General features: G+C 40.0%; 1 protein-coding gene across 3 annotated transcripts in view; it reads right to left on the reverse strand.

The window, feature by feature from the left end:
* LOC135509013 (anoctamin-1-like) overlaps positions 1-25,000 on the reverse strand; it is a 132,468-nt gene that overhangs the window by 52,389 nt on the left and 55,079 nt on the right. For all 3 annotated transcript variants that reach the window (XM_064929298.1, XM_064929300.1, XM_064929299.1), the window contains exons 8-9: positions 24,961-25,000; positions 24,585-24,626 (exon numbers count right to left, since the gene is read on the reverse strand). The exon at positions 24,961-25,000 is cut by the window's right edge and continues 16 nt beyond it. In XM_064929298.1, coding sequence (XP_064785370.1) covers positions 24,585-24,626; positions 24,961-25,000 — 82 coding nt within the window. The remainder of the gene's footprint in view (positions 1-24,584; positions 24,627-24,960) is intronic.

The raw sequence follows: 25,000 nt of genomic DNA on the forward strand, positions 1-25,000 counted from the left end.
AAGTTAGTGGGTATTTTCTACCATGGCACCACGAACACACAGCAGCCTGGCTACACAACAAGGAAGTTAGTGGGTATTTTCTACTTATTGTTTGAACTCAACTCTATGAAGCATATGCTAAATTATGCAGTTTTGCTTTCTCATGTTTCAGGGCACCAAACATGCCCTTAACAGGATGTTCAGGAATGATCTTGAATAGGAACGGTACTACACACAAATGCTAAACTACAGGACACTATTGGGTCAGTGAAAACGAAGCACCAGTCCTGATGAGCCATCACAGTCTCCACACCAGACCTCCATTCCATGCAGTATTTGAGGTGTAAACTAAAGGAAACAGTCATTAAGAACAGAGCACCAGAACATCTGAATAAGCTAACAGGAATGTCTGTTGAAAAGCCAAACAAACCTTGAGTCTGCTCTAAGCTAGTCCCAGATACAGTTACTGCAGTCACTACTGTCTTTCTCAGGCTCAATGGAGTGAGGTACACACTTATCCAGTCATACAGACACACTTATCTTCACTAAACTATAGTATGTTTGCATTTATCTTATCAATAGGATTACACTAGCTATAAGAAAGTAAACTGTCCGATAATTTAACGAAACAAATTTGTTGTGAGGATATGAGACACACACACACACACACACACACACACACACACACACACACACACACACACACACACACACACACACACACCAACAGCTCTCCAGCAGGCAGAGCAGAGGAGGCCTGAAGAGACCTCAGTACAAACAGGACCCTGTGCCAATGCAGCAGAGTCAGCTGATAAGATTGTGTAGCTGTCATCCTCAGCAATAACAAACCCCAGGGCCCAGCCCATCGTCTTGGTGAGGGGTCTGCCCTGCTCACACACCAGGCAGCTGTACAGTCATTAAACACACACCAAGCAGCTGTACACGCATCAATTAAACCATCTCCAGAAACATGGCTGTTAACATCAGTGTGGTCTGTTAATATCAGTGTGGTCTGTTAACATCAGTGTGGTCTGTTAACATCAGTGTGGTCTGTTAACATCAGTGTGGTCTGTTAATATCAGCGTGGTCTGTTAACATCAGTGTGGTCTGTTAATATCAGTGTGGTCTGTTAATATCAGTGTGGTCTGTTAACATCAGTGTGGTCTGTTAATATCAGTGTGGTCTGTTAATATCAGTGTGGTCTGTTAATATCAGTGTGGTCTGTTAATATCAGTGTGGTCTGTTAATATCAGTGTGGTCTGTTAATATCAGTGTGGTCTAACATCAGTGTGGTCTGCTAATATCAGTGTGGTCTGTTAACATCAGTGTGGTCTGTTAATATCAGTGTGGTCTGTTAATATCAGTGTGGTCTGTTAACATCAGTGTGGTCTGTTAATATCAGTGTGGTCTGTTAATATCAGGGAGGTCTGTTAATATCAGTGTGGTCTGTTAACATCAGTGTGGTCTAACATCAGTGTGGTCTGCTAATATTAGTGTGGTCTGTTAACATCAGTGTGGTCTGTTAATATCAGTGTGGTCTAACATCAGTGTGGTCTGTTAATATCAGTGTGGTCTGTTAATATCAGTGTGGTCTGTTAACATCAGTGTGGTCTGTTAATATCAGTGTGGTCTAACATCAGTGTGGTCTGCTAATATCAGTGTGGTCTGTTAATATCAGTGTGGTCTGTTAATATCAGTGTGGTCTGTTAATATCAGTGTGGTCTGTTAACATCAGTGTGGTCTGTTAATATCAGTGTGGTCTGTTAACATCAGTGTGGTCTAACATCAGTGTGGTCTGCTAATACCAGTGTGGTCTGTTAATATCAGTGTGGTCTGTTAACATCAGTGTGGTCTGTTAATATCAGTGTGGTCTGTTAATATCAGTGTGGCCTGTTAACATCAGTGTGGTCTGTTAATATCAGTGTGGTCTGTTAATATCAGTGTGGTCTGTTAATATCAGTGTGGTCTGTTAACATCAGTGTGGTCTGTTAATGTCAGTGTGGTCTGTTAACATCAGTGTGGTCTGTTAATATCGGTGTGGTCTGTTAATATCAGTATGGTCTGTTAATATCGGTGTGGTCTGTTAATATCAGTGTGGTCTGTTAACATCAGTGTGGTCTGTTAACATCAGTGTGGTCTGTTAATATCAGTGTGGTCTGTTAATATCGGTATGGTCTGTTAATATCGGTGTGGTCTGTTAATATCAGTGTGGTCTGTTAACATCAGTGTGGTCTGTTAACATCAGTGTGGTCTGTTAATATCAGTGTGGTCTGTTAATATCAGTGTGGTCTGTTAATATCAGTGTGGTCTGTTAATATCAGTGTGGTCTGTTAATATCAGTGTGGTCTGTTAACATCAGTGTGGTCTGTTAATATCAGTGTGGTCTAACATCAGTGTGGTCTGTTAACATCAGTGTGGTCTGTTAATATCAGTGTGGTCTAACATCAGTGTGGTCTGTTAACATCAGTGTGGTCTGTTAACATCAGTGTGGTCTGTTAATATCAGCGTGGTCTGTTAATATCAGTGTGGTCTGTTAACATCAGTGTGGTCTGTTAACATCAGTGTGGTCTGTTAACATCAGTGTGGTCTGTTAATATCAGTGTGGTCTAACATCAGTGTGGTCTGTTAATATCAGTGTGGTCTGTTAATATCAGTGTGGTCTGTTAACATCAGTGTGGTCTGTTAATATCAGTGTGGTCTAACATCAGTGTGGTCTGCTAATATCAGTGTGGTCTGTTAATATCAGTGTGGTCTGTTAATATCAGTGTGGTCTGTTAATATCAGTGTGGTCTGTTAACATCAGTGTGGTCTGTTAATATCAGTGTGGTCTGTTAACATCAGTGTGGTCTAACATCAGTGTGGTCTGCTAATACCAGTGTGGTCTGTTAATATCAGTGTGGTCTGTTAACATCAGTGTGGTCTGTTAATATCAGTGTGGTCTGTTAATATCAGTGTGGCCTGTTAACATCAGTGTGGTCTGTTAATATCAGTGTGGTCTGTTAATATCAGTGTGGTCTGTTAATATCAGTGTGGTCTGTTAATATCAGTGTGGTCTGTTAATATCAGTGTGGTCTGTTAACATCAGTGTGGTCTGTTAATGTCAGTGTGGTCTGTTAACATCAGTGTGGTCTGTTAATATCGGTGTGGTCTGTTAATATAAGTGTGGTCTGCTAATACCAGTGTGGTCTGTTAATATCAGTGTGGTCTGTTAACATCAGTGTGGTCTGTTAATATCAGCGTGGTCTGTTAATATCAGTGTGGTCTGTTAACATCAGTGTGGTCTGTTAATATCAGTGTGGTCTGTTAATATCAGTATGGTCTGTTAATATCGGTGTGGTCTGTTAATATCAGTGTGGTCTGTTAACATCAGTGTGGTCTGTTAACATCAGTGTGGTCTGTTAATATCAGTGTGGTCTGTTAATATCGGTATGGTCTGTTAATATCGGTGTGGTCTGTTAATATCAGTGTGGTCTGTTAACATCAGTGTGGTCTGTTAACATCAGTGTGGTCTGTTAATATCAGTGTGGTCTGTTAATATCAGTGTGGTCTGTTAATATCAGTGTGGTCTGTTAACATCAGTGTGGTCTGTTAACATCAGTGTGGTCTGTTAATATCAGTGTGGTCTAACATCAGTGTGGTCTGTTAACATCAGTGTGGTCTGTTAATATCAGTGTGGTCTAACATCAGTGTGGTCTAACATCAGTGTGGTCTGTTAACATCAGTGTGGTCTGTTAACATCAGTGTGGTCTGTTAATATCAGCGTGGTCTGTTAATATCAGTGTGGTCTGTTAACATCAGTGTGGTCTGTTAACATCAGTGTGGTCTGTTAACATCAGTGTGGTCTGTTAACATCAGTGTGGTCTGTTAACATCAGTGTGGTCTGCTAATATCAGTGTGGTCTAACATCAGTGTGGTCTGTTAACATCAGTGTGGTCTGTTAACATCAGTGTGGTCTGTTAATATCAGTGTGGTCTAACATCAGTGTGGTCTGTTAACATCAGTGTGGTCTGGTAATATCAGTGTGGTCTGTTAATATCAGTGTGGACTGTTAATATCAGTGTGGTCTGTTAATATCAGTGTGATCTGTTAATATCAGTGTGGTCTGTTAATATCAGTGTGGTCTAACATCAGTGTGGTCTGCTAATATCAGTGTGGTCTGTTAATATCAGTGTGGTCTGTTAACATCAGTGTGGTCTGTTAATATCAGTGTGGTCTGTTAATATCAGTGTGGTCTGTTAACATCAGTGTGGTCTGGTAATATCAGTGTGGTCTGTTAACATCAGTGTGGTCTGTTAACATCAGTGTGGTCTGGTAATATCAGTGTGGTCTGTTAACATCAGTGTGGTCTGTTAACATCAGTGTGGTCTGTTAATATCAGTGTGGTCTGTTAATATCGGTATGGTCTGTTAATATCGGTGTGGTCTGTTAATATCAGTGTGGTCTGTTAACATCAGTGTGGTCTGTTAACATCAGTGTGGTCTGTTAATATCAGTGTGGTCTGTTAATATCAGTGTGGTCTGTTAATATCAGTGTGGTCTGTTAATATCAGTGTGGTCTGTTAATATCAGTGTGGTCTGTTAACATCAGTGTGGTCTGTTAATATCAGTGTGGTCTAACATCAGTGTGGTCTGTTAACATCAGTGTGGTCTGTTAATATCAGTGTGGTCTAACATCAGTGTGGTCTGTTAACATCAGTGTGGTCTGTTAACATCAGTGTGGTCTGTTAATATCAGCGTGGTCTGTTAATATCAGTGTGGTCTGTTAACATCAGTGTGGTCTGTTAACATCAGTGTGGTCTGTTAACATCAGTGTGGTCTGTTAATATCAGTGTGGTCTAACATCAGTGTGGTCTGTTAATATCAGTGTGGTCTGTTAATATCAGTGTGGTCTGTTAACATCAGTGTGGTCTGTTAATATCAGTGTGGTCTAACATCAGTGTGGTCTGCTAATATCAGTGTGGTCTGTTAATATCAGTGTGGTCTGTTAATATCAGTGTGGTCTGTTAATATCAGTGTGGTCTGTTAACATCAGTGTGGTCTGTTAATATCAGTGTGGTCTGTTAACATCAGTGTGGTCTAACATCAGTGTGGTCTGCTAATACCAGTGTGGTCTGTTAATATCAGTGTGGTCTGTTAACATCAGTGTGGTCTGTTAATATCAGTGTGGTCTGTTAATATCAGTGTGGCCTGTTAACATCAGTGTGGTCTGTTAATATCAGTGTGGTCTGTTAATATCAGTGTGGTCTGTTAATATCAGTGTGGTCTGTTAATATCAGTGTGGTCTGTTAATATCAGTGTGGTCTGTTAACATCAGTGTGGTCTGTTAATGTCAGTGTGGTCTGTTAACATCAGTGTGGTCTGTTAATATCGGTGTGGTCTGTTAATATAAGTGTGGTCTGCTAATACCAGTGTGGTCTGTTAATATCAGTGTGGTCTGTTAACATCAGTGTGGTCTGTTAATATCAGTGTGGTCTGTTAACATCAGTGTGGTCTGTTAATATCAGTGTGGTCTGTTAATATCAGTATGGTCTGTTAATATCGGTGTGGTCTGTTAATATCAGTGTGGTCTGTTAACATCAGTGTGGTCTGTTAACATCAGTGTGGTCTGTTAATATCAGTGTGGTCTGTTAATATCGGTATGGTCTGTTAATATCGGTGTGGTCTGTTAATATCAGTGTGGTCTGTTAACATCAGTGTGGTCTGTTAACATCAGTGTGGTCTGTTAATATCAGTGTGGTCTGTTAATATCAGTGTGGTCTGTTAATATCAGTGTGGTCTGTTAATATCAGTGTGGTCTGTTAACATCAGTGTGGTCTGTTAATATCAGTGTGGTCTAACATCAGTGTGGTCTGTTAACATCAGTGTGGTCTGTTAATATCAGTGTGGTCTAACATCAGTGTGGTCTAACATCAGTGTGGTCTGTTAACATCAGTGTGGTCTGTTAACATCAGTGTGGTCTGTTAATATCAGCGTGGTCTGTTAATATCAGTGTGGTCTGTTAACATCAGTGTGGTCTGTTAACATCAGTGTGGTCTGTTAACATCAGTGTGGTCTGTTAACATCAGTGTGGTCTGTTAACATCAGTGTGGTCTGCTAATATCAGTGTGGTCTAACATCAGTGTGGTCTGTTAACATCAGTGTGGTCTGTTAACATCAGTGTGGTCTGTTAATATCAGTGTGGTCTAACATCAGTGTGGTCTGTTAACATCAGTGTGGTCTGGTAATATCAGTGTGGTCTGTTAATATCAGTGTGGACTGTTAATATCAGTGTGGTCTGTTAATATCAGTGTGATCTGGTAATATCAGTGTGGTCTGTTAATATCAGTGTGGTCTGTTAATATCAGTGTGGTCTAACATCAGTGTGGTCTGCTAATATCAGTGTGGTCTGTTAATATCAGTGTGGTCTGTTAACATCAGTGTGGTCTGTTAATATCAGTGTGGTCTGTTAATATCAGTGTGGTCTGTTAACATCAGTGTGGTCTGGTAATATCAGTGTGGTCTGTTAACATCAGTGTGGTCTGTTAACATCAGTGTGGTCTGGTAATATCAGTGTGGTCTGTTAATATCAGTGTGGTCTGTTAATATCAGTGTGGTCTAACATCAGTGTGGTCTGTTAATATCAGTGTGGTCTGATAATATCAGGGAGGTCTGTTAATATCAGTGTGGTCTGTTAACATCAGTGTGGTCTGTTAATATCAGTGTGGTCTGTTAACATCAGTGTGGTCTGTTAATATCAGGGAGGTCTGTTAATATCAGTGTGGTCTGTTAACATCAGTGTGGTCTAACATCAGTGTGGTCTGCTAATACCAGTGTGGTCTGTTAATATCAGTGTGCTCTGTTAACATCAGTGTGGTCTGTTAATATCAGTGTGGTCTGTTAATATCAGTGTGGTCTGTTAACATCAGTGTGGTCTGTTAACATCAGTGTGGTCTGTTTATATCAGTGTGGTCTGTTAATATCAGTGTGGTCTAACATCAGTGTGGTCTGTTAACATCAGTGTGGTCTGTTAATATCAGTGTGGTCTAACATCAGTGTGGTCTGTTAACATCAGTGTGGTCTGTTAACATCAGTGTGGTCTGTTAATATCAGTGTGGTCTAACATCAGTGTGGTCTGTTAACATCAGTGTGGTCTGTTAACATCAGTGTGGTCTGTTAACATCAGTGTGGTCTGTTAACATCAGTGTGGTCTGTTAATATCAGTGTGGTCTAACATCAGTGTGGTCTGTTAACATCAGTGTGGTCTGTTAATATCAGTGTGGTCTGTTAACATCAGTATGGTCTGTTAACATCAGTGTGGTCTGTTAATATCAGTGTGGTCTGTTAACATCAGTGTGGTCTGTTAACATCAGTGTGGTCTGTTAACATCAGTGTGGTCTGTTAATATCAGTGTGGTCTGTTAACATCAGTGTGGTCTGCTAATATCAGTGTGGTCTGTTAACATCAGTGTGGTCTGTTAACATCAGTGTGGTCTGTTAATATCAGTGTGGTCTGTTAATATCAGTATGGTCTGTTAACATCAGTGTGGTCTGTTAACATCAGTGTGGTCTGTTAATATCAGTGTGGTCTAACATCAGTGTGGTCTGTTAACATCAGTGTGGTCTGTTAACATCAGTGTGGTCTGTTAATATCAGTGTGGTCTAACATCAGTGTGGTCTGTTAACATCAGTGTGGTCTGTTAACATCAGTGTGGTCTGTTAACATCAGTGTGGTCTGTTAATATCAGTGTGGTCTAACATCAGTGTGGTCTGTTAACATCAGTGTGGTCTGTTAATATCAGTGTGGTCTGTTAACATCAGTGTGGTCTGTTAACATCAGTGTGGTCTGTTAATATCAGTGTGGTCTGTTAATATCAGTGTGGTCTAACATCAGTGTGGTCTGTTAACATCAGTGTGGTCTGTTAATATCAGTGTGGTCTAATATCAGTGTGGTCTGTTAACATCAGTGTGGTCTGTTAACATCAGTGTGGTCTGTTAACATCAGTGTGGTCTGTTAATATCAGTGTGGTCTGTTAACATCAGTGTGGTCTGCTAATATCAGTGTGGTCTGTTAACATCAGTGTGGTCTGTTAATATCAGTGTGGTCTAACATCAGTGTGGTCTGTTAACATCAGTGTGGTCTGTTAATATCGGTGTGGTCTGTTAATATCAGTGTGGTCTGTTAACATCAGTGTGGTCTGTTAACATCAGTGTGGTCTGTTAATATCAGTGTGGTCTGTTAATATCGGTATGGTCTGTTAATATCGGTGTGGTCTGTTAATATCAGTGTGGTCTGTTAACATCAGTGTGGTCTGTTAACATCAGTGTGGTCTGTTAATATCAGTGTGGTCTGTTAATATCAGTGTGGTCTGTTAATATCAATGTGGTCTGTTAATATCAGTGTGGTCTGTTAATATCAGTGTGGTCTGTTAACATCAGTGTGGTCTGTTAATATCAGTGTGGTCTAACATCAGTGTGGTCTGTTAATATCAGTGTGGTCTGTTAACATCAGTGTGGTCTGTTAACATCAGTGTGGTCTGTTAATATCAGTGTGGTCTAACATCAGTGTGGTCTGTTAACATCAGTGTGGTCTAACATCAGTGTGGTCTGTTAATATCAGTGTGGTCTAACATCAGTGTGGTCTGTTAACATCAGTGTGGTCTGTTAATATCAGTGTGGTCTAACATCAGTGTGGTCTGTTAATATCAGTGTGGTCTAACATCAGTGTGGTCTGTTAACATCAGTGTGGTCTGCTAATATCAGTGTGGTCTAACATCAGTGTGGTCTGTTAACATCAGTGTGGTCTGTTAACATCAGTGTGGTCTGTTAATATCAGTGTGGTCTAACATCAGTGTGGTCTGTTAACATCAGTGTGGTCTGTTAACATCAGTGTGGTCTGTTAATATCAGCGTGGTCTGTTAATATCAGTATGGTCTGTTAATATCAGTGTGATCTGTTAACATCAGTGTGGTCTGGTAATATCAGTGTGGTCTGTTAATATCAGTGTGGTCTGTTAATATCAGTGTGGTCTAACATCAGTGTGGTCTGCTAATATCAGTGTGGTCTGTTAATATCAGTGTGGTCTGTTAACATCAGTGTGGTCTGTTAATATCAGTGTGGTCTGTTAATATCAGTGTGGTCTGTTAACATCAGTGTGGTCTGGTAATATCAGTGTGGTCTGTTAACATCAGTGTGGTCTGTTAACATCAGTGTGGTCTGGTAATATCAGTGTGGTCTGTTAATATCAGTGTGGTCTGTTAATATCAGTGTGGTCTAACATCAGTGTGGTCTGTTAATATCAGTGTGGTCTGTTAACATCAGTGTGGTCTGTTAATATCAGGGAGGTCTGTTAATATCAGTGTGGTCTGTTAACATCAGTGTGGTCTAACATCAGTGTGGTCTGCTAATACCAGTGTGGTCTGTTAATATCAGTGTGCTCTGTTAACATCAGTGTGGTCTGTTAATATCAGTGTGGTCTGTTAATATCAGTGTGGTCTGTTAACATCAGTGTGGTCTGTTAATATCAGTGTGGTCTGTTAACATCAGTGAGGTCTGTTAATATCAGTGTGGTCTGCTAATACCAGTGTGGTCTGTTAATATCAGTGTGCTCTGTTAACATCAGTGTGGTCTGTTAATATCAGTGTGGTCTGTTAATATCAGTGTGGTCTGTTAACATCAGTGTGGTCTGTTAATATCAGTGTGGTCTGTTAATATCAGTGTGGTCTGTTAATATCAGTGTGGTCTGTTAATATCAGTGTGGTCTAACATCAGTGTGGTCTGTTAATATCAGTGTGGTCTGTTAACATCAGTGTGGTCTGTTAACATCAGTGTGGTCTGTTAACATCAGTGTGGTCTGTTAACATCAGTGTGGTCTGTTAATATCAGTGTGGTCTAACATCAGTGTGGTCTGTTAATATCAGTGTGGTCTGTTAACATCAGTGTGGTCTGTTAATATCAGTGTGGTCTAACATCAGTGTGGTCTGTTAATATCAGTGTGGTCTGTTAATATCAGTGTGGTCTGTTAACATCAGTGTGGTCTGTTAATATCAGTGTGGTCTGTTAACATCAGTGTGGTCTGTTAATATCAGTGTGGTCTGTTAATATCAGTGTGGTCTAACATCAGTGTGGTCTGTTAACATCAGTGTGGTCTGTTAATATCAGTGTGGTCTAATATCAGTGTGGTCTGTTAACATCAGTGTGGTCTGTTAACATCAGTGTGGTCTGTTAACATCAGTGTGGTCTGTTAATATCAGTGTGGTCTGTTAACATCAGTGTGGTCTGCTAATATCAGTGTGGTCTGTTAACATCAGTGTGGTCTGTTAATATCAGCATGGTCTGTTAATATCAGTGTGGTCTGTTAATATCAGTGTGGTCTGTTAATATCAGCGTGGTCTGTTAATATCAGTGTGGTCTAACATCAGTGTGGTCTGTTAATATCAGTGTGGTCTGTTAACATCAGTGTGGTCTAACATCAGTGTGGTCTGCTAATACCAGTGTGGTCTGTTAATATCAGTGTGATCTGTTAACATCAGTGTGGTCTGTTAATATCAGTGTGGTCTGTTAATATCAGTGTGGTCTGTTAATATCAGTGTGGTCTGTTAATATCAGTGTGGTCTGTTAACATCAGTGTGGTCTGTTAATATCAGTGTGGTCTGTTAATATCAGTGTGGTCTGTTAATATCAGTGTGGTCTAACATCAGTGTGGTCTGTTAATATCAGTGTGGTCTGATAATATCAGTGTGGTCTGTTAACATCAGTATGGTCTGTTAACATCAGTGTGGTCTGTTAATATCAGTGTGGTCTGTTAACATCAGTGTGGTCTGTTAATATCAGTGTGGTCTGTTAATATCAGTGTGGTCTAACATCAGTGTGGTCTGTTAACATCAGTGTGGTCTGTTAACATCAGTGTGGTCTAACATCAGTGTGGTCTGCTAATATCAGTGTGGTCTGTTAATATCAGTGTGGTCTGTTAATATCAGTGTGGTCTGTTAATATCAGTGTGGTCTGTTAACATCAGTGTGGTCTGTAAATATCAGTGTGGTCTGTTAATATCAGTGTGGTCTGTTAATATCAGTGTGGTCTGTTAATATCAGTGTGGTCTGTTAATATCAGTGTGGTCTGTTAACATCAGTGTGGTCTGTTAATATCAGTGTGGTCTGTTAACATCAGTGTGGTCTGTTAATATCAGTGTGGTCTAACATCAGTGTGGTCTGTTAATGTCAGTGTGGTCTGTTAACATCAGTGTGGTCTGCTAATATCAGTGTGGTCTGTTAACATCAGTGTGGTCTAACATCAGTGTGGTCTGCTAATATCAGTGTGGTCTGTTAATATCAGTGTGGTCTGTTAACATCAGTGTGGTCTGCTAATATCAGTGTGGTCTGCAAATATCAGTGTGGTCTGTTAACATCAGTGTGGTCTGTTAACATCAGTGTGGTCTAACATCAGTGTGGTCTGCTAATATCAGTGTGGTCTGTTAATATCAGTGTGGTCTGTTAATATCAGTGTGGTCTGTTAACATCAGTGTGGTCTGTTAATATCAGTGTGGTCTAACATCAGTGTGGTCTGTTAATATCAGTGTGGTCTGTTAACATCAGTGTGGTCTGCTAATATCAGTGTGGTCTGTTAACATCAGTGTGGTCTAACATCAGTGTGGTCTGCTAATATCAGTGTGGTCTGTTAATATCAGTGTGGTCTGTTAACATCAGTGTGGTCTGCTAATATCAGTGTGGTCTGCAAATATCAGTGTGGTCTGTTAACATCAGTGTGGTCTGTTAACATCAGTGTGGTCTGTTAACATCAGTGTGGTCTAACATCAGTCTGGTCTGCTAATATCAGTGTGGTCTGTTAATATCAGTGTGGTCTGTTAACATCAGTGTGGTCTGGTAATATCAGTGTGGTCTGTTAACATCAGTGTGGTCTGTTAACATCAGTGTGGTCTGCTAATATCAGTGTGGTCTGTTAATATCAGTGTGGTCTGTTAACATCAGTGTGGTCTGTTAATATCAGGGAGGTCTGTTAATATCAGTGTGGTCTGTTAACATCAGTGTGGTCTAACATCAGTGTGGTCTGCTAATACCAGTGTGGTCTGTTAATATCAGTGTGCTCTGTTAACATCAGTGTGGTCTGTTAATATCAGTGTGGTCTGTTAATATCAGTGTGGTCTGTTAACATCAGTGTGGTCTGTTAATATCAGTGTGGTCTGTTAACATCAGTGAGGTCTGTTAATATCAGTGTGGTCTGCTAATACCAGTGTGGTCTGTTAATATCAGTGTGCTCTGTTAACATCAGTGTGGTCTGTTAATATCAGTGTGGTCTGTTAATATCAGTGTGGTCTGTTAACATCAGTGTGGTCTGTTAATATCAGTGTGGTCTGTTAATATCAGTGTGGTCTGTTAATATCAGTGTGGTCTGTTAATATCAGTGTGGTCTAACATCAGTGTGGTCTGTTAATATCAGTGTGGTCTGTTAACATCAGTGTGGTCTGTTAACATCAGTGTGGTCTGTTAACATCAGTGTGGTCTGTTAATATCAGTGTGGTCTAACATCAGTGTGGTCTGTTAACATCAGTGTGGTCTGTTAATATCAGTGTGGTCTGTTAACATCAGTATGGTCTGTTAACATCAGTGTGGTCTGTTAATATCAGTGTGGTCTGTTAATATCAGTGTGGTCTAACATCAGTGTGGTCTGTTAACATCAGTGTGGTCTGTTAATATCAGTGTGGTCTAATATCAGTGTGGTCTGTTAACATCAGTGTGGTCTGTTAACATCAGTGTGGTCTGTTAACATCAGTGTGGTCTGTTAATATCAGTGTGGTCTGTTAACATCAGTGTGGTCTAACATCAGTGTGGTCTGTTAATATCAGTGTGGTCTGTTAACATCAGTGTGGTCTGTTAATATCAGTGTGGTCTGTTAATATCAGCGTGGTCTGTTAATATCAGTGTGGTCTAACATCAGTGTGGTCTGTTAATATCAGTGTGGTCTGTTAACATCAGTGTGGTCTAACATCAGTGTGGTCTGCTAATACCAGTGTGGTCTGTTAATATCAGTGTGATCTGTTAACATCAGTGTGGTCTGTTAATATCAGTGTGGTCTGTTAATATCAGTGTGGTCTGTTAATATCAGTGTGGTCTGTTAATATCAGTGTGGTCTGTTAACATCAGCGTGGTCTGTTAATATCAGTGTGGTCTGTTAACATCAGTGTGGTCTGTTAATATCAGTGTGGTCTGTTAATATCAGTGTGGTCTGTTAATATCAGTGTGGTCTAACATCAGTGTGGTCTGTTAATATCAGTGTGGTCTGATAATATCAGTGTGGTCTGTTAACATCAGTATGGTCTGTTAACATCAGTGTGGTCTGTTAATATCAGTGTGGTCTGTTAACATCAGTGTGGTCTGTTAATATCAGTGTGGTCTGTTAATATCAGTGTGGTCTAACATCAGTGTGGTCTGTTAACATCAGTGTGGTCTGTTAACATCAGTGTGGTCTGTTAACATCAGTGTGGTCTAACATCAGTGTGGTCTGTTAATATCAGTGTGGTCTGTTAATATCAGTGTGGTCTGTTAATATCAGTGTGGTCTGTTAACATCAGTGTGGTCTGTAAATATCAGTGTGGTCTGTTAATATCAGTGTGGTCTGTTAATATCAGTGTGGTCTGTTAATATCAGTGTGGTCTGTTAACATCAGTATGGTCTGTTAACATCAGTATGGTCTGTTAACATCAGTGTGGTCTGTTAATATCAGTGTGGTCTGTTAACATCAGTGTGGTCTGTTAATATCAGTGTGGTCTAACATCAGTGTGGTCTGTTAATGTCAGTGTGGTCTGTTAACATCAGTGTGGTCTGTTAATATCAGTGTGGTCTGTTAACATCAGTGTGGTCTAACATCAGTGTGGTCTGCTAATATCAGTGTGGTCTGTTAATATCAGTGTGGTCTGTTAACATCAGTGTGGTCTGTTAATATCAGTGTGGTCTGTTAATATCAGTGTGGTCTGTTAACATCAGTGTGGTCTGTTAATATCAGTGTGGTCTGTTAACATCAGTGAGGTCTGTTAATATCAGTGTGGTCTGCTAATACCAGTGTGGTCTGTTAATATCAGTGTGCTCTGTTAACATCAGTGTGGTCTGTTAATATCAGTGTGGTCTGTTAATATCAGTGTGGTCTGTTAACATCAGTGTGGTCTGTTAATATCAGTGTGGTCTGTTAATATCAGTGTGGTCTGTTAATATCAGTGTGGTCTGTTAATATCAGTGTGGTCTAACATCAGTGTGGTCTGTTAATATCAGTGTGGTCTGTTAACATCAGTGTGGTCTGTTAACATCAGTGTGGTCTGTTAAACATCAGTGTGGTCTGTTAACATCAGTGTGGTCTGTTAATATCAGTGTGGTTAACATCAGTGTGGTCTGTTAATATCAGTGTGGTCTGTTAACATCAGTATGGTCTGTTAACATCAGTGTGGTCTGTTAATATCAGTGTGGTCTGTTAATATCAGTGTGGTCTAACATCAGTGTGGTCTGTTAACATATGGTCTGTTAATATCAGTGTGGTTAATATCAGTGTGGTCTGTTAATATCAGTGTGGTCTGTTAATATCAGTGTGGTCTGTTAACATCAGTGTGGTCTGTTAATATCAGTGTGGTCTGTTAACATCAGTGTGGTCTGCTAATATCAGTGTGGTCTGTTAACATCAGTGTGGTCTTAATATCAGTGTGGTCAGTGTGGTCTGTTATCAGTGTGGTGTGGTCTGTTAATATCAGTGTGGTCTGTTAACATCAGTGTGGTCTGTTAATATCAGTGTGGTCTGTTAATATCAGTGTGGTCTGTTAACATCAGTGTGGTCTGTCTGTTAATATCAGTGTGGTCTGTTAATATCAGTGTGGTCTGTAATATCAGTGGTCTGTTAATATCAGTGTGGTCTGTTAATATCAGTGTGGTCTGTTAATATCAGTGTGGTCTGTTAATATCAGTGTGGTCTAACATCAGTGTGGTCTGTTAATATCAGTGTGGTCTGTTAACATCAGTGTGTTAATATCAGTGTGGTCTAACATCAGTGTGGGTCATCAGTGTGGTCTGTTAATATCAGTGTGGTCTGTTAATATCAGTGTGGTCTGTTAATATCAGTGTGTCTGTTAATATCTGTTAATATCAGTGTGGTCTGTTAACATCAGTGTGGTCTGTTAAATCATCAGTGTGGTCTGTTAATATCAGTGTGGTCTGTTAATATCAGTGTGGTCTGTTAATATCAGTGTGGTCTGTTAATATCAGTGTGGTCTGTTAATATCAGTGTGGTCTGTTAACATCAGTGTGGTCTGTTAATATCAGTGTGGTCTGTTAATATCAGTGTGGTCTGTTAACATCAGTGTGGTCTGCTAATATCAGTGTGGTCTGTTAATATCAGTGTCTGTTAACATCAGTGTGGTCTGTTAATATCAGTGTGGTCTGTTAACATCAGTGTGGTCTGCTAATATCTGTTAATATCAGTGTGGTCTGTTAACATCAGTGTGGTCTGTTAACATCAGTGTTAATATCAGTGTGGTCTGTTAATATCAGTGTGGTCTGTTAATATCAGTGTGGTCTGTTTAACATCAGTGTGGTCTGTTAATATCAGTGTGGTCTGTTAACATCAGTGTGGTCTGTTAATCATCAGTGTGGTCTGTTAACATCAGTGTGGTCTGTTAACATCAGTGTGGTCTGTTAATATCAGTGTGGTCTGTTAATATCAGTGTGGTCTGTTAACATCAGTGTGGTCTGCTAATATCAGTGTGGTCTGTTAATATCAGTGTGGTCTGTTAACATCAGTGTGGTCTGTTAACATCAGTGTGGTCTAACATCAGTGTGGTCTGCTAATATCAGTGTGGTCTGTTAATATCAGTGTGGTCTGTTAATATCTGTTAACATCAGTGTGGTCTGTTAATATCAGTGTGGTCTGTTAATATCAGTGTGGTCTGTTAACATCAGTGTGGTCTGTTAACATCAGTGTGGTCTGTTAATATCAGTGTGGTCTGTTAATATCAGTGTGGTCAGTGTGGTCTGTTAACATCAGTGTGGTCTGTTCATCAGTGTGGTCTAATATCAGTGTGGTCTGCTAATATCAGTGTGGTCTGTTAACATAACATCAGTGTGGTCTGCTAACATCAGTGTGGTCTGTTAATATCAGTGTGGTCTGTTAATATCAGTGTGGTCTGTTAATATCAGTGTGGTCTGTTAACATGTGGTCTGTTAACATCAGTGTGGTCTGCTAATATCAGTGTGGTCTGTTTATCAGTGTGGTCTGTTAACATCAGTGTGTCAGTGTCTGTTAACATCTGTGGTCTGTTAACATAACATCAGTGTGGTCTGTTAACATCAGTGTGGTCTGCTAATAATATCAGTGTGGTCTGTTAATATCAGTGTGGTCTGTTAATATCAGTGTGGTCTGTTAATATCAGTGTGGTCTGTTAATATCAGTGTGGTCTGTTAACATCAGTGTGGTCTGTTAACATCAGTGTGGTCTGTTAACATCAGTGTGGTCTGCTAATATCAGTGTGGTCTGTTAATATCAGTGTGGTCTGTTAACATCAGTGTGGTCTTAATATCAGTGTGGTCTGTTAACATCAGTGTGGTCTGTTAACATCAGTGTGGTCTGTTAATATCAGTGTGGTCTGTTAATATCAGTGTGGTCTGTTAACATCAGTGTGGTCTGTTAATATCAGTGAGGTCTGTTAATATCAGTGTGGTCTGTTAATATCAGTGTGGTCTAATATCAGTGTGGTCTGTTAACATCAGTGTGGTCTGTTAACATCAGTGTGGTCTGTTAACATCAGTGTGGTCTGTTAATATCAGTGTGGTCTGTTAATATCAGTGTGGTCTGTTAACATCAGTGTGGTCTGTTAATATCAGTGTGGTCTGTTAACATCAGTGAGGTCTGTTAATATCAGTGTGGTCTGCTAATACCAGTGTGGTCTGTTAATATCAGTGTGTCTGTTAACATCAGTGTGGTCTGTTAATATCAGTGTGGTCTGTTAACATCAGTGTGGTCTGTTAATATCAGTGTGGTCTGTTAATATCAGTGTGGTCTGTTAACATCAGTGTGGTCTGTTAATATCAGTGTGGTCTGTTAACATCAGTGAGGTCTGTTAATATCAGTGTGGTCTGTTAAGTGTGGTCTGTTAATATCAGTGTGCTCTGTTAACATCAGTGTGGTCTGTTAATATCAGTGTGGTCTGTTAATATCAGTGTGGTCTGTTAACATCAGTGTGGTCTGTTAATATCAGTGTGGTCTGTTAATATCAGTGTGGTCTGTTAATATCAGTGTGGTCTGTTAATATCAGTGTGGTCTAACATCAGTGTGGTCTGTTAATATCAGTGTGGTCTGTTAACATCAGTGTGGTCTGTTAACATCAGTGTGGTCTGTTAACATCAGTGTGGTCTGTTAATATCAGTGTGGTCTAACATCAGTGTGGTCTGTTAACATCAGTGTGGTCTGTTAATATCAGTGTGGTCTGTTAACATCAGTATGGTCTGTTAACATCAGTGTGGTCTGTTAATATCAGTGTGGTCTGTTAATATCAGTGTGGTCTAACATCAGTGTGGTCTGTTAACATCAGTGTGGTCTGTTAATATCAGTGTGGTCTAATATCAGTGTGGTCTGTTAACATCAGTGTGGTCTGTTAACATCAGTGTGGTCTGTTAACATCAGTGTGGTCTGTTAATATCAGTGTGGTCTGTTAACATCAGTGTGGTCTAACATCAGTGTGGTCTGTTAATATCAGTGTGGTCTGTTAACATCAGTGTGGTCTGTTAATATCAGTGTGGTCTGTTAATATCAGCGTGGTCTGTTAATATCAGTGTGGTCTAACATCAGTGTGGTCTGTTAATATCAGTGTGGTCTGTTAACATCAGTGTGGTCTAACATCAGTGTGGTCTGCTAATACCAGTGTGGTCTGTTAATATCAGTGTGATCTGTTAACATCAGTGTGGTCTGTTAATATCAGTGTGGTCTGTTAATATCAGTGTGGTCTGTTAATATCAGTGTGGTCTGTTAATATCAGTGTGGTCTGTTAACATCAGCGTGGTCTGTTAATATCAGTGTGGTCTGTTAACATCAGTGTGGTCTGTTAATATCAGTGTGGTCTGTTAATATCAGTGTGGTCTGTTAATATCAGTGTGGTCTAACATCAGTGTGGTCTGTTAATATCAGTGTGGTCTGATAATATCAGTGTGGTCTGTTAACATCAGTATGGTCTGTTAACATCAGTGTGGTCTGTTAATATCAGTGTGGTCTGTTAACATCAGTGTGGTCTGTTAATATCAGTGTGGTCTGTTAATATCAGTGTGGTCTAACATCAGTGTGGTCTGTTAACATCAGTGTGGTCTGTTAACATCAGTGTGGTCTGTTAACATCAGTGTGGTCTAACATCAGTGTGGTCTGTTAATATCAGTGTGGTCTGTTAATATCAGTGTGGTCTGTTAATATCAGTGTGGTCTGTTAACATCAGTGTGGTCTGTAAATATCAGTGTGGTCTGTTAATATCAGTGTGGTCTGTTAATATCAGTGTGGTCTGTTAATATCAGTGTGGTCTGTTAACATCAGTATGGTCTGTTAACATCAGTATGGTCTGTTAACATCAGTGTGGTCTGTTAATATCAGTGTGGTCTGTTAACATCAGTGTGGTCTGTTAATATCAGTGTGGTCTAACATCAGTGTGGTCTGTTAATGTCAGTGTGGTCTGTTAACATCAGTGTGGTCTGCTAATATCAGTGTGGTCTGTTAACATCAGTGTGGTCTAACATCAGTGTGGTCTGCTAATATCAGTGTGGTCTGTTAATATCAGTGTGGTCTGTTAACATCAGTGTGGTCTGTTAATATCAGTGTGGTCTGTTAATATCAGTGTGGTCTGTTAACATCAGTGTGGTCTGTTAATATCAGTGTGGTCTGTTAACATCAGTGAGGTCTGTTAATATCAGTGTGGTCTGCTAATACCAGTGTGGTCTGTTAATATCAGTGTGCTCTGTTAACATCAGTGTGGTCTGTTAATATCAGTGTGGTCTGTTAATATCAGTGTGGTCTGTTAACATCAGTGTGGTCTGTTAATATCAGTGTGGTCTGTTAATATCAGTGTGGTCTGTTAATATCAGTGTGGTCTGTTAATATCAGTGTGGTCTAACATCAGTGTGGTCTGTTAATATCAGTGTGGTCTGTTAACATCAGTGTGGTCTGTTAACATCAGTGTGGTCTGTTAACATCAGTGTGGTCTGTTAACATCAGTGTGGTCTGTTAATATCAGTGTGGTCTAACATCAGTGTGGTCTGTTAATATCAGTGTGGTCTGTTAACATCAGTATGGTCTGTTAACATCAGTGTGGTCTGTTAATATCAGTGTGGTCTGTTAATATCAGTGTGGTCTAACATCAGTGTGGTCTGTTAACATCAGTGTGGTCTGTTAATATCAGTGTGGTCTAATATCAGTGTGGTCTGTTAACATCAGTGTGGTCTGTTAACATCAGTGTGGTCTGTTAACATCAGTGTGGTCTGTTAATATCAGTGTGGTCTGTTAACATCAGTGTGGTCTGCTAATATCAGTGTGGTCTGTTAACATCAGTGTGGTCTGTTAATATCAGCATGGTCTGTTAATATCAGTGTGGTCTGTTAATATCAGTGTGGTCTGTTAATATCAGCGTGGTCTGTTAATATCAGTGTGGTCTAACATCAGTGTGGTCTGTTAATATCAGTGTGGTCTGTTAACATCAGTGTGGTCTAACATCAGTGTGGTCTGCTAATACCAGTGTGGTCTGTTAATATCAGTGTGATCTGTTAACATCAGTGTGGTCTGTTAATATCAGTGTGGTCTGTTAATATCAGTGTGGTCTGTTAATATCAGTGTGGTCTGTTAATATCAGTGTGGTCTGTTAACATCAGTGTGGTCTGTTAATATCAGTGTGGTCTGTTAATATCAGTGTGGTCTGTTAATATCAGTGTGGTCTAACATCAGTGTGGTCTGTTAATATCAGTGTGGTCTGATAATATCAGTGTGGTCTGTTAACATCAGTATGGTCTGTTAATATCAGTGTGGTCTGTTAATATCAGTGTGGTCTGTTAACATCAGTGTGGTCTGTTAATATCAGTGTGGTCTGTTAATATCAGTGTGGTCTAACATCAGTGTGGTCTGTTAACCTCAGTGTGGTCTGTTAACATCAGTGTGGTCTAACATCAGTGTGGTCTGCTAATATCAGTGTGGTCTGTTAATATCAGTGTGGTCTGTTAATATCAGTGTGGTCTGTTAATATCAGTGTGGTCTGTTAACATCAGTGTGGTCTGTAAATATCAGTGTGGTCTGTTAATATCAGTGTGGTCTGTTAATATCAGTGTGGTCTGTTAATATCAGTGTGGTCTGTTAATATCAGTGTGGTCTGTTAACATCAGTGTGGTCTGTTAATATCAGTGTGGTCTGTTAACATCAGTGTGGTCTGTTAATATCAGTGTGGTCTAACATCAGTGTGGTCTGTTAATGTCAGTGTGGTCTGTTAACATCAGTGTGGTCTGCTAATATCAGTGTGGTCTGTTAACATCAGTGTGGTCTAACATCAGTGTGGTCTGCTAATATCAGTGTGGTCTGTTAATATCAGTGTGGTCTGTTAACATCAGTGTGGTCTGCTAATATCAGTGTGGTCTGCAAATATCAGTGTGGTCTGTTAACATCAGTGTGGTCTGTTAACATCAGTGTGGTCTAACATCAGTGTGGTCTGCTAATATCAGTGTGGTCTGTTAATATCAGTGTGGTCTGTTAATATCAGTGTGGTCTGTTAACATCAGTGTGGTCTGTTAATATCAGTGTGGTCTAACATCAGTGTGGTCTGTTAATATCAGTGTGGTCTGTTAACATCAGTGTGGTCTGCTAATATCAGTGTGGTCTGTTAACATCAGTGTGGTCTAACATCAGTGTGGTCTGCTAATATCAGTGTGGTCTGTTAATATCAGTGTGGTCTGTTAACATCAGTGTGGTCTGCTAATATCAGTGTGGTCTGCAAATATCAGTGTGGTCTGTTAACATCAGTGTGGTCTGTTAACATCAGTGTGGTCTAACATCAGTGTGGTCTGCTAATATCAGTGTGGTCTGTTAACATCAGTGTGGTCTGTTAATATCAGTGTGGTCTGTTAATATCAGTGTGGTCTGTTAATATCAGTGTGGTCTGTTAATATCAGTGTGGTCTGTTAACATCAGTGTGGTCTGTTAACATCAGTGTGGTCTAACATCAGTGTGGTCTGCTAATATCAGTGTGGTCTGTTAATATCAGTGTGGTCTGTTAACATCAGTGTGGTCTGGTAATATCAGTGTGGTCTGTTAACATCAGTGTGGTCTGTTAACATCAGTGTGGTCTGCTAATATCAGTGTGGTCTGTTAATATCAGTGTGGTCTGTTAACATCAGTGTGGTCTGCTAATATCAGTGTGGTCTGTTAACATCAGTGTGGTCTAACATCAGTGTGGTCTGCTAATATCAGTGTGGTCTGTTAATATCAGTGTGGTCTGTTAACATCAGTGTGGTCTGCTAATATCAGTGTGGTCTGCAAATATCAGTGTGGTCTGTTAACATCAGTGTGGTCTGTTAACATCAGTGTGGTCTAACATCAGTGTGGTCTGCTAATATCAGTGTGGTCTGTTAACATCAGTGTGGTCTGTTAATATCAGTGTGGTCTGTTAATATCAGTGTGGTCTGTTAATATCAGTGTGGTCTGTTAATATCAGTGTGGTCTGTTAACATCAGTGTGGTCTGTTAACATCAGTGTGGTCTAACATCAGTGTGGTCTGCTAATATCAGTGTGGTCTGTTAATATCAGTGTGGTCTGTTAACATCAGTGTGGTCTGGTAATATCAGTGTGGTCTGTTAACATCAGTGTGGTCTGTTAACATCAGTGTGGTCTGCTAATATCAGTGTGGTCTGTTAATATCAGTGTGGTCTGTTAACATCAGTGTGGTCTGTTAATATCAGGGAGGTCTGTTAATATCAGTGTGGTCTGTTAACATCAGTGTGGTCTAACATCAGTGTGGTCTGCTAATACCAGTGTGGTCTGTTAATATCAGTGTGCTCTGTTAACATCAGTGTGGTCTGTTAATATCAGTGTGGTCTGTTAATATCAGTGTGGTCTGTTAACATCAGTGTGGTCTGTTAATATCAGTGTGGTCTGTTAACATCAGTGAGGTCTGTTAATATCAGTGTGGTCTGCTAATACCAGTGTGGTCTGTTAATATCAGTGTGCTCTGTTAACATCAGTGTGGTCTGTTAATATCAGTGTGGTCTGTTAATATCAGTGTGGTCTGTTAACATCAGTGTGGTCTGTTAATATCAGTGTGGTCTGTTAATATCAGTGTGGTCTGTTAATATCAGTGTGGTCTGTTAATATCAGTGTGGTCTAACATCAGTGTGGTCTGTTAATATCAGTGTGGTCTGTTAACATCAGTGTGGTCTGTTAACATCAGTGTGGTCTGTTAACATCAGTGTGGTCTGTTAATATCAGTGTGGTCTAACATCAGTGTGGTCTGTTAACATCAGTGTGGTCTGTTAATATCAGTGTGGTCTGTTAACATCAGTATGGTCTGTTAACATCAGTGTGGTCTGTTAATATCAGTGTGGTCTGTTAATATCAGTGTGGTCTAACATCAGTGTGGTCTGTTAACATCAGTGTGGTCTGTTAATATCAGTGTGGTCTAATATCAGTGTGGTCTGTTAACATCAGTGTGGTCTGTTAACATCAGTGTGGTCTGTTAACATCAGTGTGGTCTGTTAATATCAGTGTGGTCTGTTAACATCAGTGTGGTCTAACATCAGTGTGGTCTGTTAACATCAGTATGGTCTGTTAACATCAGTGTGGTCTGTTAATATCAGCGTGGTCTGTTAATATCAGTGTGGTCTAACATCAGTGTGGTCTGTTAATATCAGTGTGGTCTGTTAACATCAGTGTGGTCTAACATCAGTGTGGTCTGCTAATACCAGTGTGGTCTGTTAATATCAGTGTGATCTGTTAACATCAGTGTGGTCTGTTAATATCAGTGTGGTCTGTTAATATCAGTGTGGTCTGTTAATATCAGTGTGGTCTGTTAACATCAGTGTGGTCTGTTAATATCAGTGTGGTCTGTTAATATCAGTGTGGTCTGTTAATATCAGTGTGGTCTAACATCAGTGTGGTCTGTTAATATCAGTGTGGTCTGATAATATCAGTGTGGTCTGTTAACATCAGTATGGTCTGTTAACATCAGTGTGGTCTGTTAATATCAGTGTGGTCTGTTAACATCAGTGTGGTCTGTTAATATCAGTGTGGTCTGTTAATATCAGTGTGGTCTAACATCAGTGTGGTCTGTTAACATCAGTGTGGTCTGTTAACATCAGTGTGGTCTGTTAACATCAGTGTGGTCTAACATCAGTGTGGTCTGTTAATATCAGTGTGGTCTGTTAATATCAGTGTGGTCTGTTAATATCAGTGTGGTCTGTTAACATCAGTGTGGTCTGTAAATATCAGTGTGGTCTGTTAATATCAGTGTGGTCTGTTAATATCAGTGTGGTCTGTTAATATCAGTGTGGTCTGTTAACATCAGTATGGTCTGTTAACATCAGTATGGTCTGTTAACATCAGTGTGGTCTGTTAATATCAGTGTGGTCTGTTAACATCAGTGTGGTCTGTTAATATCAGTGTGGTCTAACATCAGTGTGGTCTGTTAACATCAGTGTGGTCTGCTAATATCAGTGTGGTCTGTTAACATCAGTGTGGTCTAACATCAGTGTGGTCTGCTAATATCAGTGTGGTCTGTTAATATCAGTGTGGTCTGTTAACATCAGTGTGGTCTGCTAATATCAGTGTGGTCTGCAAATATCAGTGTGGTCTGTTAACATCAGTGTGGTCTGTTAACATCAGTGTGGTCTAACATCAGTGTGGTCTGCTAATATCAGTGTGGTCTGCAAATATCAGTGTGGTCTGTTAACATCAGTGTGGTCTGTTAACATCAGTGTGGTCTAACATCAGTGTGGTCTGCTAATATCAGTGTGGTCTGTTAATATCAGTGTGGTCTGTTAATATCAGTGTGGTCTGTTAACATCAGTGTGGTCTGTTAATATCAGTGTGGTCTAACATCAGTGTGGTCTGTTAATATCAGTGTGGTCTGTTAACATCAGTGTGGTCTGCTAATATCAGTGTGGTCTGTTAACATCAGTGTGGTCTAACATCAGTGTGGTCTGCTAATATCAGTGTGGTCTGTTAATATCAGTGTGGTCTGTTAACATCAGTGTGGTCTGCTAATATCAGTGTGGTCTGCAAATATCAGTGTGGTCTGTTAACATCAGTGTGGTCTGTTAACATCAGTGTGGTCTAACATCAGTGTGGTCTGCTAATATCAGTGTGGTCTGTTAACATCAGTGTGGTCTGTTAATATCAGTGTGGTCTGTTAATATCAGTGTGGTCTGTTAATATCAGTGTGGTCTGTTAACATCAGTGTGGTCTGTTAACATCAGTGTGGTCTAACATCAGTGTGGTCTGCTAATATCAGTGTGGTCTGTTAATATCAGTGTGGTCTGCTAATATCAGTGTGGCCTGCTAATATCAGTGTGGTCTGTTAATATCAGTGTGGTCTCCTTAGGAATGGCCATATGCCCATATTCATGTCACTCACCTTCCTATCATTGGGCTCAACGTTTTCACCATCCAAATCTCCCTGCAAAACAAATGAAACAGAGATCTTGTTATTCGTCCAGATAAGTTTTCAACGTGTCTACTCAATGTGACTCGTCATGACGTATTTGACTGCATTCAACGACGTACATTAAAACTTCTACTAATCATATACAGTCCAATTGGCAGTTAACTTTATTATATAGTCAGCACTCAGCAGTGGAATTGACTCCGATGTCTCATATGTCATTAAACAGATGTATGTGTGGTGTCCACGGGGGGTTGGGAATACCATAAGACAGTCAAAAAATACAAATAAAGATGTAAAGATGTATTTTATTGTAAACACAATTAAGCAGATTGCAATGAGTACTCACATCATGTAGTGGATAGGCATCTGTGTAGACTCCACTCCCT

This window comes from Oncorhynchus masou, chromosome 22, assembly GCF_036934945.1.
Source record: "Oncorhynchus masou masou isolate Uvic2021 chromosome 22, UVic_Omas_1.1, whole genome shotgun sequence".
NCBI classification, from domain to species: Eukaryota; Metazoa; Chordata; class Actinopteri; order Salmoniformes; family Salmonidae; genus Oncorhynchus; species Oncorhynchus masou.